The sequence below is a fragment of the Odontesthes bonariensis genome, chromosome 11, assembly GCF_027942865.1.
Source record: "Odontesthes bonariensis isolate fOdoBon6 chromosome 11, fOdoBon6.hap1, whole genome shotgun sequence".
NCBI classification, from domain to species: domain Eukaryota; kingdom Metazoa; phylum Chordata; class Actinopteri; order Atheriniformes; family Atherinopsidae; genus Odontesthes; species Odontesthes bonariensis.
In genome coordinates, this window is record NC_134516.1 from 38,425,325 (window position 1) to 38,439,571 (window position 14,247).

The 14,247-nt window shown below is 38.1% G+C and overlaps 3 protein-coding genes and 1 long non-coding RNA gene across 4 annotated transcripts in view; all 4 read right to left on the reverse strand.

Moving 5' to 3' along the window:
• Nucleotides 1–864: 864 nt before the first annotated feature.
• LOC142391937 (uncharacterized) lies at nucleotides 865–6,333 on the reverse strand. The gene has a single exon (XM_075478131.1). It carries the CDS (start codon nucleotides 6,317–6,319, stop codon nucleotides 884–886), a length of 5,436 nt encoding a protein of 1,811 aa, XP_075334246.1. The 5' UTR covers nucleotides 6,320–6,333; the 3' UTR covers nucleotides 865–883.
• A 42-nt stretch (nucleotides 6,334–6,375) lies between these two features.
• On the reverse strand, nucleotides 6,376–9,965 carry LOC142391272 (uncharacterized). Its single transcript, XM_075477042.1, has 2 exons — nucleotides 6,650–9,965; nucleotides 6,376–6,393 (listed from the first exon to the last, which is right to left on the reverse strand). The coding sequence occupies exons 1-2, from the start codon at nucleotides 9,911–9,913 to the stop codon at nucleotides 6,376–6,378; spliced, it is 3,282 nt and encodes a 1,093-aa protein (XP_075333157.1). The 5' UTR covers nucleotides 9,914–9,965.
• Nucleotides 9,966–11,764: 1,799 nt separating this feature from the next.
• On the reverse strand, nucleotides 11,765–12,396 carry LOC142391453 (uncharacterized). The gene is made up of 3 exons (XR_012770573.1): nucleotides 12,298–12,396; nucleotides 12,091–12,194; nucleotides 11,765–11,989 (listed from the first exon to the last, which is right to left on the reverse strand). It is a non-coding gene; the product is annotated as an uncharacterized LOC142391453 (long non-coding RNA).
• Nucleotides 12,397–13,984: 1,588 nt separating this feature from the next.
• The window catches only part of LOC142391273 (uncharacterized), a 2,884-nt gene continuing 2,621 nt past the window's right edge, over nucleotides 13,985–14,247 (reverse strand). The window contains exon 2 of the mRNA XM_075477043.1: nucleotides 13,985–13,988. Within this exon, the coding sequence (XP_075333158.1) occupies nucleotides 13,985–13,988 (4 nt within the window). The remainder of the gene's footprint in view (nucleotides 13,989–14,247) is intronic.

Here is a 14,247-nt window from a genome sequence, read left to right on the forward strand (position 1 = left end):
TGTATGTTAACTTATATTAATAGCCGTTTATCACTACTTTCAAATATATCTGTGAAAGCTAAATAAATGCCGTCTTAATGCAAGAAACGAAACCTTTACAAAAGACTTTTGTTTACTGTTAAATAGAACACAAATTTCATAACATAGGTCATTAAAGTGCTTAGCTAATGCGCCACCTTCGAGACAGGCGGAAGGGCCACTATTAGTTCCCGTCTTAGTCTCTGCCTTTGTCTTCAGTCCTGACTTACTGAGCGGCAGCTCCTTCCGTGCACAGAAGTATGCATCGGGATGCTTCCTCCTGATGTGAAGTGAGAGCCCCCTTTGGGACAGGAAAGAGACGGGGCAGGTCACACAGGCAAATCGTGGCGGAGAATCCCCCTCTTGCCTGTGAGCTGTCACATCGTTCAACTTTTTGGGATTCAGAATTGTCATTTTTTAAACCTTGTAAAATATACAGAAAACTTAAACTTCATTTAAAATACAAAACTAATAGTTATACAAATTAAATGTACACAAATTTACTCTCATCTGTACTTAAACTACAAAATAATTATTTCATCAAAAACTACATCAGCTTAAAACCACACTCCGGTGTTGTTTGTTTATGTGCTGTGTGCAATGGAGTTGTTAAGCTCCTTGAGAATGTTTGTGGATTTTTATGTACAGTGTGCAATGGTAGGTCGAGGCCACCTTGTTTATCAGTGCTCGCTGTCGTCTGTCCTTGTTCTGGTGTCGTGTTGTTTCCCTGGTTCTGTGTAACTTTGTTATGTTGCTCGGAGGGTTTTGAATAGTTAAAAAACCATTAAAAAAAATAAATACTTCCCCCCAAATATACTCTCCATCTGTACTTCAAAAACTAAAACATAATTATTTCATTAAATAACTAAATCAGCTTAAAACCACACAGAATTCCTTCATGATCACTAAAATATGTTGGTATTACCACTGCTTCTCCCTCATAAACATCTGATTTAACATAGATGTGATCTATTAAACTACCCTTTTCAGTAGTTGCTTCCTGGACTATTTGAGCATATCCTCTGGTTTTAACACAATTTAAGATAGTTGATGACTTTAAAATATCATCATTAAAATCTCCCATCAACGCTATTGTTCCAGTTGCCAATTGCTCCAGCCAGTCAAGCATCTTTACCAAATTGGTTTTAAATAATGACAGAGGATACTGTGGTGAGCGATAAATTACAACCATTTTAATGTTAACATGCAAAAAGTTATAAATTAAACACTCTAAATTGACCTGTGGTGGCTTTAAAACTTCATATTCCACACCATCTGCAGTATACATGCCAACACCGCCATGTTGTTGGTCTTGCAACCCAATCAATGATGGCTGGGTACCATCATACGATAAACGTCGGGGACAGTTGTTGAAACTGTAACCATCAATCTTTACCGTATCAGCTTGAAGTTCAAGAATCCATGTTTCTGTTACAGCAATACATTTAGGTTTCCATTGCTGAGTACAAAAAGCTAAATCTTTAACATGTCGATTTAAACTTTGGACGTTCATTAAGAACACAGTGAAAGCAGATGTGTCAAATCCGCTGAACTGTGTAGGTCCACACATCAAAAGGGGTGTCATACTCTGTATAGCAACCGTAATGTCATCCTTACAATAAATCTTTTTTTCATTAAAGTCTTTAATGGTCAAACCAGAAAGACTCCTAACTCTGCTTAGAGCAACATAAGCTTGACCAGGTGCAAAGATTTTGCTTAGACAAACAACAGCTTTGTCTACGGTTAAGCCTTGTACTTTGTGTACCGTACAGGCCCACGCCAATTTCAGTGGAAATTGTCGTCGTAATCCACCTTTAACAGTGGCTCTTTCCTCCTCGGGTACAATAGGTGTGGAACCAACCACATCCGAGGACCCATATACACATGTTTTCCTTCTGTGGATGCCTACACGATCGTCATCAAATCTAACATAAACCAATTTAGGAAACTTGTCCTTTTCTGGTATTATGATATCTGTCACAGTGCCACAAACACCGTTAACTAAACCATCTCCGACATCCACGTTTTTACACAGCATAACGCGTGCACCCTTACCCAACAACAGAACCTCTGACAAACCGGTATGTAAAGCTTTAGCGTGAGTCCCTTGCAACAACCGCAATTTGCCTGTTTTTTTATCATTTACAGAATCCTGTGCCTCAATTTTCACATATTCTGGACAACTCTCAAACAACTGTTTCATATTATGCTCATTTACTTGTTCATTTGTTGCAAATATATGCAAGGCTGAGCTGACCTCACCCGTTTCACAAACTTTTAAAACGTTTATGTCACCAGGTAGCATAGGGGTCTCTTTTGAACGAGTCCTCATTCGGTTTAACAGCTGGGAAAACACTAAATCTTTTTGCCGTACTATTTCCGTTAGTTCCACAACTTTAAATAAATCAGACCACAAGTTGCTGCCTACTCCATCAGAATACAACGGTTTGCCTTTGACAGGAGGTAACTGGAAGAAATCTCCAACTGCCACCACACTAATGTTTCCAAATGAGCCTACGTTTCCCGTTTGTTTGATCTGCCGCAATCTACCATGCACATATGATAGCAAATTGTGATCTACCATTGATATTTCATCTATGATGAGAATATGTACATCACTATATTTCAGACGTAATGAATTGAGCTTCTCTTCTCCCAAAGGAGTGTACGGTAAGCGTACATCAATTCCAATAGAAAATGTTGTGTGAATTGTTGTTGCTTCCAAATTATACGCAGCAATACCTGTAGGAGCAGTCAATAAAACAGGTGTGTTGTCAGGGTATTGACACATTGGTGACAATAATCGTTTTGATTCATATTCAATCGCTCTGATCAAATGACTTTTACCTGTGCCTGCACCTCCTGTAATTAAAATGTGTAACGGTTCAGGATTTTTTCCATTTACCTTGTCTAAACACCATTGCCTGATTTGGTAAAAAACAGAGAACTGTCTTTCATTCAAAGATCTAATTAATGCTAAGCCTTCGATTCTAGTCAGCGTGCTCTTTTTCTCAAATAAATTTCCCTTGGAAGATGAGCTTAAATCTGGGATGTGTTCTTTTTCATCACTCAGCATTGCCTTTATTTGTTTCATTCCTTCCACACCCTCCAACCGTTCCATCTCCACTTCAGGACACAACTCACACCATGCATTTTCAAGCAGTACGTCGCCAACCACCTCATCTGCTGCCTCCAGGTTAAAAGATTCCACTTCGAATTCACTTCTATTTAAATCTACGACAGACTTCACTAAATGTTTGGTTCCATCAATAAATTTAACCACACCAAGTCTATAAAATTGTTCAAATCTTTCACAACCTGAAGGCTTCAGATCATCATCAACGCGATACGGCAGAAATAATTGCATTATGCTCTGATAAAACTTTTCTGGATCTTTGGTCTCTGAAAAACGCGCATAACGAACAACTGATGGTTGTGTTCGACTTCTTTTGGCCACAAAACCTAAACCATTATTCAACTTGACAGCAGATTTACATTTTTCGTTCTTGGACAGAACCCGATAGTCAGATGCAAACTTTGCAATGCACATATCGTTAAAAATGTCATCTTTTGGACGATTTTTATAGCGATCAACCAAACCAGTCATCCACATTTCTTCTGAACTAAGATCATTTGTAGCTGCCTTCTGTCTCAAAACAGAAATAGGTAAACTCATTTTCACAATGTTGTCTCCAGTTGGAATAAAAACAACCTTCCTAGAACACTCCTTTAAATGCATACTGGTTAGTCGATACACCGCTTCCTGAGCACAGACATCCCGATTATGTAGATATACACTACCAAGCTTCTTTAACGCTTCTTTAGCACTAACATTGCCATCTCTGGATGCTTCTCTCTGGGCATTTCCTAGCATGAGGCCAATTTCTCTCTCACTTTTTGACATGTAAGAAACTATGTAGACACAACAAGCGTATGCATCTACACAATATTGAATATCGAGATTAGCATTCCATGCTTTTAACAGCGGCGGACTATACTGATTAATCCAAATTTCATTAATGTCCCTTTTCAAAACTACATGTGTATGTCGACTAACTAGTTTATAGACCTTTTCAAATATTTCTTGATTTATACCCAGTCTTTGAAAAATTTCTTCTACAGTCCTATAGGGACAAGTTTCATCTGCAAGGAGACTCTTCACTTTACTCAGAATCTCCTTTGCCTGATTTTGAGCCATAGCCTCTTTACTTGCACAGGCACACTGTACATTGCTGCTCGTTTTATCCAAATTACATGTACAAGTCTTATCCTTATCTTTTTCACTACGACAAATAAATGTTCTGCTCGATGCAGGTCGGGGAAAATTAAAACGACAAACTGTGTTTTTCTTTTTACATGATTTTGAGTGATGTTTTGAATGCTGCTGAACAGATGTAACCACTTCAAACAATGGTTCGTCCTCAGATGGAAGTTCGCATGTTATATACTTATCTATAAATTCCACAACTTCCTCATCTGTGTTTTTATCTAGGATTGGAGCCCCAGAAATCCAGAAAAGGCAATGACAATGAGGGGAACCACGTTGCTGAAACTCAACACGATAGTAATAGTCAACGACTTTACCAATGGGATTAGCAGGAGACATGAGAACTTCTCTTAAGAAAACATGCCATCGAAAATCAAACATCCTGGCAGCAGTCACAGGATTTCGACGTAACAGTTCACATTTATCTGCCCACTCCAATTGCTCAGCTGTCTCTGTTCGCCCATCCTGTTTCAAAAGGGTATATAAAAGATTTGTCCATCTCATATCTGCTGATGAAAACGACGCAAACCAAGTAGGCTTACCCAGCTGTTTAACACAGGCTAGGATGTCCCGTTTTGCAGACTGCCAAAAAGCTGGAGTCCCTCTAATGGGTTTTAGGAACCGATAGCCATCATCAAACTCCAACAACTTGTTCAAAGACTCCTCATTTTTCAACAAGTCACCCAAATTCTGGGATTTACCACATTGCCCTTTACGCAATGCTACTGACACGTTAGAAATAACCTGTTCCAATTCAGACATGTACTGTGCATAAAATATATATTCAACGTTGGATGAAAATCTACCATCTGCATGTAAAAGCCTGTTATTAAAATACCGAAACAATGTTAAACGATGTGACCTGTTTGCATGGTAAGTATTCTGTCCAGATGGAAACAAAACAGGGAAGCACTTGGCTTCATTTTCTGGATCACTTAATAATTTTACTGGATTATTACCTTCACCAGGAGCAACATTTAAAATGTTATCCAAATACTGATCCAAAGCTTCCTGGCCTATGTCAACGGGCATGAGACATGTATCTTGAAACATGCAATGCTGCTGTCGATCGTGCAACAGCTCCTCAGTCTCCTCCAATTCTTTTTCAGAAATGTCACTGACATCTTTCTCCAAAACATCATCTTCATCTCTACAAAACTCATTGATCCAATTCTCATTAAAATCTATATCTTTATAATATTTGTTGAACTGTTTTAAATACTTAAGTGCTTCCCGTACATGCAAAGTATCAACAAACTGATACTTATAATGACCTTTGTAAGTTAATTTACGCTTTAATTTTACAGCAAGCAAAGATCCTTCCATATTACTACGAGGCAATACATTACATGTTTCAACAATATTTGCTGGAACACAAGTCACTGGTCCATGTACGCCATTTTGTCCCCCTTTGGGTAAAGCCAACATTTTCATGAATGGTATATGTAAAGCTATTAAATGCTGTTCTAAACTATTTAGACAAGCCAATTGTGTTGGGATAACATCCACATTTAAATTGTTGGTCGCACTTTCTGGTGGCATTACACCTTTGCTCATCTTGTAATGACAGGTATAACAAATCATCAGTTTACCTCTGGATGACTCTGTCAATTTGCATTGCACAGCACAACTATTGTCACATTTGTGCACATAATCTTCAGAAATGCATTTTGCAGCAATTATAGCACTAGATTGGCTTTTAGAATAGAAATCTTTCTTACAAACTAAAACTTGATGTCTAAACAGCAGTCTATGACAGACACAGCAGACAAAATCAGGCCCATCTTTAACCTTATCTAAAAACTGGTTGATAACAAAGTCAATTTCTTTTAACATTTCCTTACGTTGCTGTTGATTTAACTTCACACGCACTAAAACCTTTTTCTTATGTTCCATGTTACCATGATACCTTCTACGACAAATCTCTTTTAATTTCTGTCTATGCTGCAAATTAAGCTTAAATTTCTTCTTACTCATCATCTTCTTTCTTTCTTTATGCACTATATCATATTTATATTTTTCTTTACTCATCATCTTTACATTTTCTTTATGCACTAAATTAAATTGATATTTTTCTTTACTCATCATCTTTACATTTTCTTTATGCACTAAATTAAATTGATATTTTTCTTTACTCATCATCTTTACATTTTCTTTATGCACTAAATTAAATTGATATTTTTCTTTACTCATCATCTTTACATTTTCTTTATGCACTAAATTAAATTGATATTTTTCTTTACTCATCATCTTTACATTTTCTTTATGCACTAAATTAAACTGATATTTTTCTTTACTCAATGCCTTTACATTTTCCTTATGCACTAAATTAAACTGATATTTTTCTTTACTCAATGCCTTTACATTTTCCTTATGCACTAAATTAAATTGATATTTTTCTTTACTTAAATTCTTAAGTTTCTCTTGAAACAGTAAATCATCTTTGTATATTTTTTTCCACAAAGTCTTACGTTTCTCTTGATACACCAAATCATTTTTATATTTTTCTTTACTAAGCTCTTTTTTCTTCTGTTGATATAATATATCAAATTGATATTTCATCCTTAACAATGCCTTTACTTTTTCTCTATAAAACCTGACTTCCCTGTACTTTCTTTTTAATTCTGCAATCTTTTTCTCTTTATAAGATATTTGTGTATGATACATTGCTTTACTTTTCAATTTCATCTTGTCTTTATACTCCAAATCTTGTTGGTATTCCATCACTTTTTTAAATGCAACTTTCTTCTTTAAATGTCGAGAACCAGTGTTTAAACTATTTGTTTCTTTACTGTCATTTGTTTTTTTGGATTTTCTTCTACACTTGTATGGTGTGTCTGATACACCATTAACTTTACAAAAATCATAGCAAGACTCTTGATCACCCTGCAAGACACAGGTAATAACCTCAAAATGACAACCATCACATTTCAGATATATTCCTTCATTTATACCAGTGGAGCTTGTACACCCATATTTTACCCATTCCTTGCCATTATGCACATACAAATTCACCCCTAATGCATTTGCAGTTGCCTGCATTTCAATTTCAGAAGCTTCATGTCCAACATACTTCATACAGGACTTCTTAACATAGTCAGACACAGAAGAAAATCCTTTACCAATCAACCGTTTACCCTCTTCGTTCTTCTCCAAATAAGAAACAGTAGCCAGTCGTATTCTGCGATGACTCTTCTGGGAACCGCTTACTACTTGAGACACTGCTCTGAAAAAACTGTTACCATCTTTTACAATCTCTTCAGTCTTACACACACTCCCCAAAGGCCCAGAAGCTGTGGATCCTTGTGTGTCCCGTTTCACAAATGTAATATCATACTTGTTGCACAAAGCTTTTGAAACATCTGTACACACAGGATTAAATGACAAATGTGTATTAGCATTATGAATAATGACACTATCATCATCCAGTACGTAACTGTTTGCAGTTTTTGTACTTTCTAAAACATTAGGTTCATTTGTTGTCTTATTTCGAACACTATACCCTTGAGAAATGGAGACCCTTTCCTTACAATAACCATAACAATGTTGTGTTTGCTTAACACAAACAACTGTCTCGTAATGGTTACCATGAATATTTTGTAGATACACACACTGATTTGAGATCTGACCAGCATTACATTTATATTCAAGCCATTTATCAATATAATATGTAACTATGTTCACACCCAAACAGTCTGCTGCAGCTTGAATTTCCACTTCAGTTGCCCAGGATCCAACATATTGCATCCTTGATCTTTTAATATACTCTTTTATAGAGGAATTTTCATTTCTCAAAATGTTACAATACATTTGAGGATTCCTTTCTAACTGTTTCACTACGGCAAGTCTAATTTTCCTGTGCCATTTCTGAGTTCCACTTACAGCCTGACTAACAGCCCGGAAAAAACAGTTTCCGTCCCCGACGATGGGTTCCACCTTGCATGGTATCCCCAAGTCCCCAACCAAGTCAGATGATGACTCACCTTTCTCGCATTCTACGTTCAAGTGTTTGCAAACAGCTTCTGACACCACTTTTGAAAGAGGATTAAACTTTAACGCTCTAGTCCTCACATTGGTGACAAACACATCTGAAGTTACAAGATCTTCATGAGTTTCTTGTATCTTGTTACAAGATGTACTACTCTGAGGCTTCTTTTGCTTTTGCCCTCTAGATTTATCTGTACACAAGACTTCCTGAACACAGACAGGTTTCAACAAATTACTGCCAAATGGACTAAATGAAGTCTCATTTCTGTGCATGTCAATTTGCACACCACTAATTTCAAATTCCTTGGGACTGGTTCTCTTTTGCCTAGCATATCTCTCAATATAATTCAAAAGATCATCAAAGCTGTTTAAATACAAAACGTTGCTTTTCCCTGAAACACTTACCATTCCATTACAATCACGTGCATGGGAATCTACAACGGCATACTTTCCATTCTGACTTATAAGAGCGCAGGTACTTCCATTTATAGTCAGAACACAAGTTTCATATGTGGCGCACATCTTTTGCAATCCTTCACGGAGAGTAGTGTGCGCACCAGAATCTAGGAACTCACCCTGGAAAACATCTACTTGTCCAGCAACAAAATCTCCATACGTCACATCTAAAGTACACCCGTCAATATCAACCTGCTTCGGCAAGTCTAAAACACAGAGCGTTTCCTTCCTACCACTAATCAGATTGTTGTCCCGCAAATAAGTGTACAAGGCGTCACCTCTGACAACAACATTATCTAATGTGTCAGAATGCCATGAAAAAACACTATCCATCTTGTGCTTTGCTAAAGCAACAAGAGTCACAGCTGCACATTGCAGTCCTCCGTACTTAAACCGATCATCGCCCTGATGGAATGATCCTCTAACTGATTGCTGACTACTTGAACTGGCACCATGACGTTCGTCTGTGACCTGCCTGTCAGCAGTGACTGTGGTACATGCTTCTAAACCAAAGCTACTCTGTTGTACAGAAATCGCAGACATGCCATACTCTGTCGCATTTAATGATTTCCGAAGATTCATAATGTGAATCATTAAATCATTGAAGCAAGTGTTAAATACCACTACAGATGTACCCGTTTCTGATGCCAACCCCTGTAAATTTCTTGTTCCACAGTCCACAATGACAAAGTAAGATTCATGATGGATAACCAAGCTACATGAACCCTCAAGATTAAGGATGCACATTCCATTTCTCAACAAATACATCTGTAACTTCTCACTAAATTCCTCCTCCAGATTAAAATTAAATTGACCATAACTACTACCCCCAATTAGTACTTTCCATTTTTTACCAAAAATAATCTGTCGCTCCACCAACTTGCAAAACTCTGGCTTTGTGCCTCTCTGAGGTCTTTCTGTATCAATATATTCTGCCAACTTCTGACCTTCAGCATCAACTGCATCGACATCCGATGATTTCCAAGTGCAAATTGGAGAAGTTTGGTGTTTTATAGCAGCTACAACACTACTGGACATTAAAATATTGCTAACAGACTGATTACTATGACTAACTGTTCCTAAAATAAGAGAAGGGGGGAACCGCTCTGAACACCTGCAAGAACTGGAGTTAACACACTGACCTCTTGTTTGGCTGCACTCGAAATCCACCGACACCTCAAGCATCTACAACGACATTAGAAAACATAATTTCTTTCATTTGTATTCATTTCTTTACATTTACTACCAAAAATGTTGTTATACAAACCTCCCGGTCAGAAACGAGCTCGGACGGACAGACAGACACCAAACCAGGACAGTCAGACACCTCCCGAGGATGGGGAGAACGCACCACATCGCAGACATCCACCTGTTTGGATGTTGCCTCAACCTATAAAACAAAATCATTACATTAACTCATCTGAATTTAAACCAAGATTCCAAATAATTTAGACCAAGTGTTTTCAGTAATACACTTTAAGGTTTCATATTACTTACACATTTAACATAATAAAAAAGCTAAATATGGACCACACTTACATTCTTCTTCACGGACACAAGCCCCACACCAACAGCGGCAGGAGTTACGCTCGGTGTGGCTGAAACCTGAAAGACAAAGACAAATAAATTAATTATGAACAATTATCCTCATTGAAGTTCTGAAAAGTTAACTCGCTTGAGGTTTTACAAACCTGCTGTCTCACACGCCTGGTCCTTAAGACAGCTGGTGTCTTGAGACGTTCCACAGGCTTCATCTATAACACAAACAACATGTCAGATCTGTGTCTTTTCTAAAAGACAATACTGAGACTATATTTTGAAATACACTTTGCTGCAACTTACCTCGTTGCCTGTGTGAACATCTGCCACTGCCATTGGAGAAACTTTTTCCATGGCAACCAACAACTCAGGTGAAAAACGAACAGGATTCAGGGGGATGTAACACTCCTTCAAAACTGGAGTAGCAATCTGTTACACAAAAATTGAAATAATGAATATACTAATCACATTAAAAATGCTTTACAACAAGTGGTTGTGAAACACTCACCTTATCAGGAACCACCCTTTCCTTGGGTGAATCAGAGTCAGATTCCCCCGAATGGCTCCTCTATAAAAAGAACACACAAAAGCCATTTCAGAACATTACACACCAACTTAAATCCCATCCTTGCATAAAAGTACATTGGGAACAACAAGCTTCCTTACCTTCCTGCCGTATCTCACGGTTGTCCACTCTGGAGGCGGTGGACGTGGGACTCGTTCCACTCCCTTCACAACCAGACGTGGCACATACCTCTGCTTATACGGGGCAGCTGCCTGACTCGTGGCCAGTGGCTTGGGTGCAGACAGCTCCAGGAACTGATGCGCAAACACCCAAATGCGATCACTGAGGATGCGCATCCCCTTGTTGTCATCAAGGTGAATCTAAACCAAAATAAAAGGTATATAAATCAGCAAAACAGACAAGTAAAATAAGTATTGAATATAAATTCTCACCACTTTCTAACTTCAGAATAAGATTGTACTTACTCCATCATAACTCCACAGATCGACGCGACTTAGGGGGAAGTCCTCGGCAATGGAATAAAACGGCATCTCTGAATAGAAAAATATGTATAATTATACAAACATCCTTTTCACCAAAGACAACTGCCATCAAAATACTGGAAATGAACTCAGAATTATTTTACTCCATACTTAGATTTGCCGAAACACGATGATACTCCTGCTGGAATAGCTCCTGTTTCTCCATGGATTCCGTCAAGCGTGGAATCATACCGATACAGAACACCTAGAGGAAGAATTGCATTATCAAATTACTTTATTTACAAATACATCAACTACTGATGCTTGGTGTTTTAAGTTTTTTTTATTTCTCTTTTGTTACGTTTATTCTTCTTATTCCTTTTTTAATGTGAAGCACATTGAATTGCACGTGTCTGAAATGCGCTATATAAATAAACTTGACTTGAAAATAAAATAACACACCTTAGTGCAGTGCTCACGAACTGCCTCCAGGTACAACTTAAAGGCCCGTCCTGCCTCTTGGTGGTTGATGCTGGACGTGAGGTTGTTGGATGGAGCAAAAACGCAAATAGCGTCAGGACGACGAGGAAGTACGACCTTCTCAACCTCCTTGCGCAGCTGATCTGCGTCAGCCCCTGGAGTCGACATAAAGGCAAAAGATACGAAACCTCCTTGCATTTTAACAATGCCATCTGCCAAGGACCGCAAATGGGACGCCCCGATAACAAGAACCAGCTATGGGAGGAAAAAAAAAAAAAAAAGACAAATTATAGCAAACTGACAATAAGCAATCCATTTCTACATTGTATATTTGAATAGCATGAAAATTTTCATACTTTCTTATCAAGGCTCCCATCCGGAATGACCAGCTTGTGACGACGCCCAGTATGCTCGCTGATTGGCCATTCGTTCGCTTTGTGTCGCCGCCCAGTTCCGCGGCCTATAAAGGAAAAGATATATATTAATCACTGAAAACAATATATATTAGCACACAGAATATACAAATACTCTCCATTCTTTAATAATATATAAATGATACTCACGGCCAACAAAGTCACTGGATGGCGTTGGTACGCCAATGCGCTGAACAGGCGAAGCCTCAGCACGGCGACGAGCAGCTTGAGATCTACGACTAGTTCGTGGCATCTGCAAATTGACATTAGAGAAATATGACAAAAACATAAGGGATTACAGCACAGTCTCAATGATAAGACAATATACAAAAAGACAACTACTAAAATCCGTTAAAAATACATATATTTACAAGAGCAAATACTACCATTTATCCTAATTATGAAAGTAAGCAGTAATGTTAAGTTGACTGCAAATGATTTGAAAGTTTTCTGCACAGTGAAAGCCAGTAAATACATAAAACCATTGAAAAGGAACATTCAATCCTCATGGATAAACATGAAAAAAAATTTAACTAGGACAGCACTCTCCAACTTATGATATCATGATACTTTTAACAAGTATAAAAGTTTTAATATATATATTTAATAGTATAACAGATAAAACCAAGCTCCTCTGCTCTCTATTGATCATTCCAAACATGAAACAAAACAATGCAAGCCCTTGCAAGCCCCCTGGTGTGTGCGCGCTAACTGGTGTGAACTCACGTGCACAAACTCGTCCACAGAGGGGGAAGGACCTGAAAGTTGTTTAATTTCGAATTTTCCGACTTTCAGGTCACTCCCCCTCTGTGGACGAGGTTGTGCACGTGAGTTCACACCAGTGTGCGCGCACACAAGCTAGGGGCAGACTCACGCTCAGCTTGGAACACGTGGTTGGTGACTGTTCTGCTCAGATAGAGAAATAATAAACCTAACGTGACTGGTTAAAAACAGCCGGGAGCGCTCGATTTTTGCAAGCATGATTACAGGCTTTAGAGAAAGCTACAGAATTTGGGAATTTTCCTAAACAGCCCATTTAATATTCTACTTCCAGAATCCCAAAACAGTTCAAGCTAATATGACTAAATAAAGGTTGCCGACGGCAGCTTTAAGAGGTATGAATCAGCCTTTAGTTTAAATAGCTTATCAAAATCAGTCACTCATTTTTAAAACAGCAGCACAAAAAAAAGAAAAAAAAACACACCTTTGCGGCTTATTAAAAGAAAACTCCGGTATTTTCAACATTAAGCCTCTTTTCTGAGTCGTCTGCAATGTTTTAAAACCCCCCTCAGCGCTTTTTTGATGTAGGCCATGTTTGTAGTTCTCTCGCACCAGAAATGCTGCTAGGTGTATTGCATTTCCAGTGCGAGAGAACTACAAACATGTCTTCCTTCTCTCAGAAATGAGGCTTAATGTTGAAAATACCGGAGTTCTCCTTAAAAACGCATGTAATTTAAATACCGTCTACATTTGCTACACAATTATCAATAAAACAAAATCCTTTTTAATTTCAACCGAAGAAAAGTGAACAGACTGTATTGAAAATCGTCGTAGTACAGCGCCCCGTCCCTATCCACCATGTTGGCAGTATGCTAGCGTAAACACGCCAGTCTCCCCGTTCGTTTACATTGCAGCCTTTTGTTAGCAGCCATGCTATTAAACGCAGCACGAGGCACGCAAGCCACCGACAGCAAGCCACCGACAGCGACCCAAAAAACACAGTATTAACGCCCTTACCTTATACAGTTAATATTACATTAATTCATTCTTTCGTATATTCTCTTTACAAAAAGATTGATAGTTTCAAACTGAGTAATTTTTAATAAACTTCAAAGCATTAACTATCAAAACAGAATCACGGTCAACCTTAACTGATTAAAACAAAATAACTTAACAAAACTTACCTCGGAAAGATAAAGTCCAACAATCGAAGATTTGCAGAAAAATGAAGAAAAAGCGTTCAGCAGTTTTTCAACTGTTTGAAAACTTTAAGCTCACAAACGTCCAAGAAAGAACATTCATGAACTGAGAGCGGTTGACCAAACCCAACTATTTAAAGCAGGCGCGGCCAGCCCCAAAAGAATCACGTGATACAAAACA

Excerpts from the sequence above, each read along its gene's own strand:
- LOC142391272 (XM_075477042.1), bottom strand. The coding sequence starts at position 9,913 with ATGCTTGAGGTGTCGGTGGATTTCGAGTGCAGCCAAACAAGAGGTCAG.
- LOC142391937 (XM_075478131.1), bottom strand. The coding sequence starts at position 6,319 with ATGATGAGTAAAGAAAAATATAAATATGATATAGTGCATAAAGAAAGA.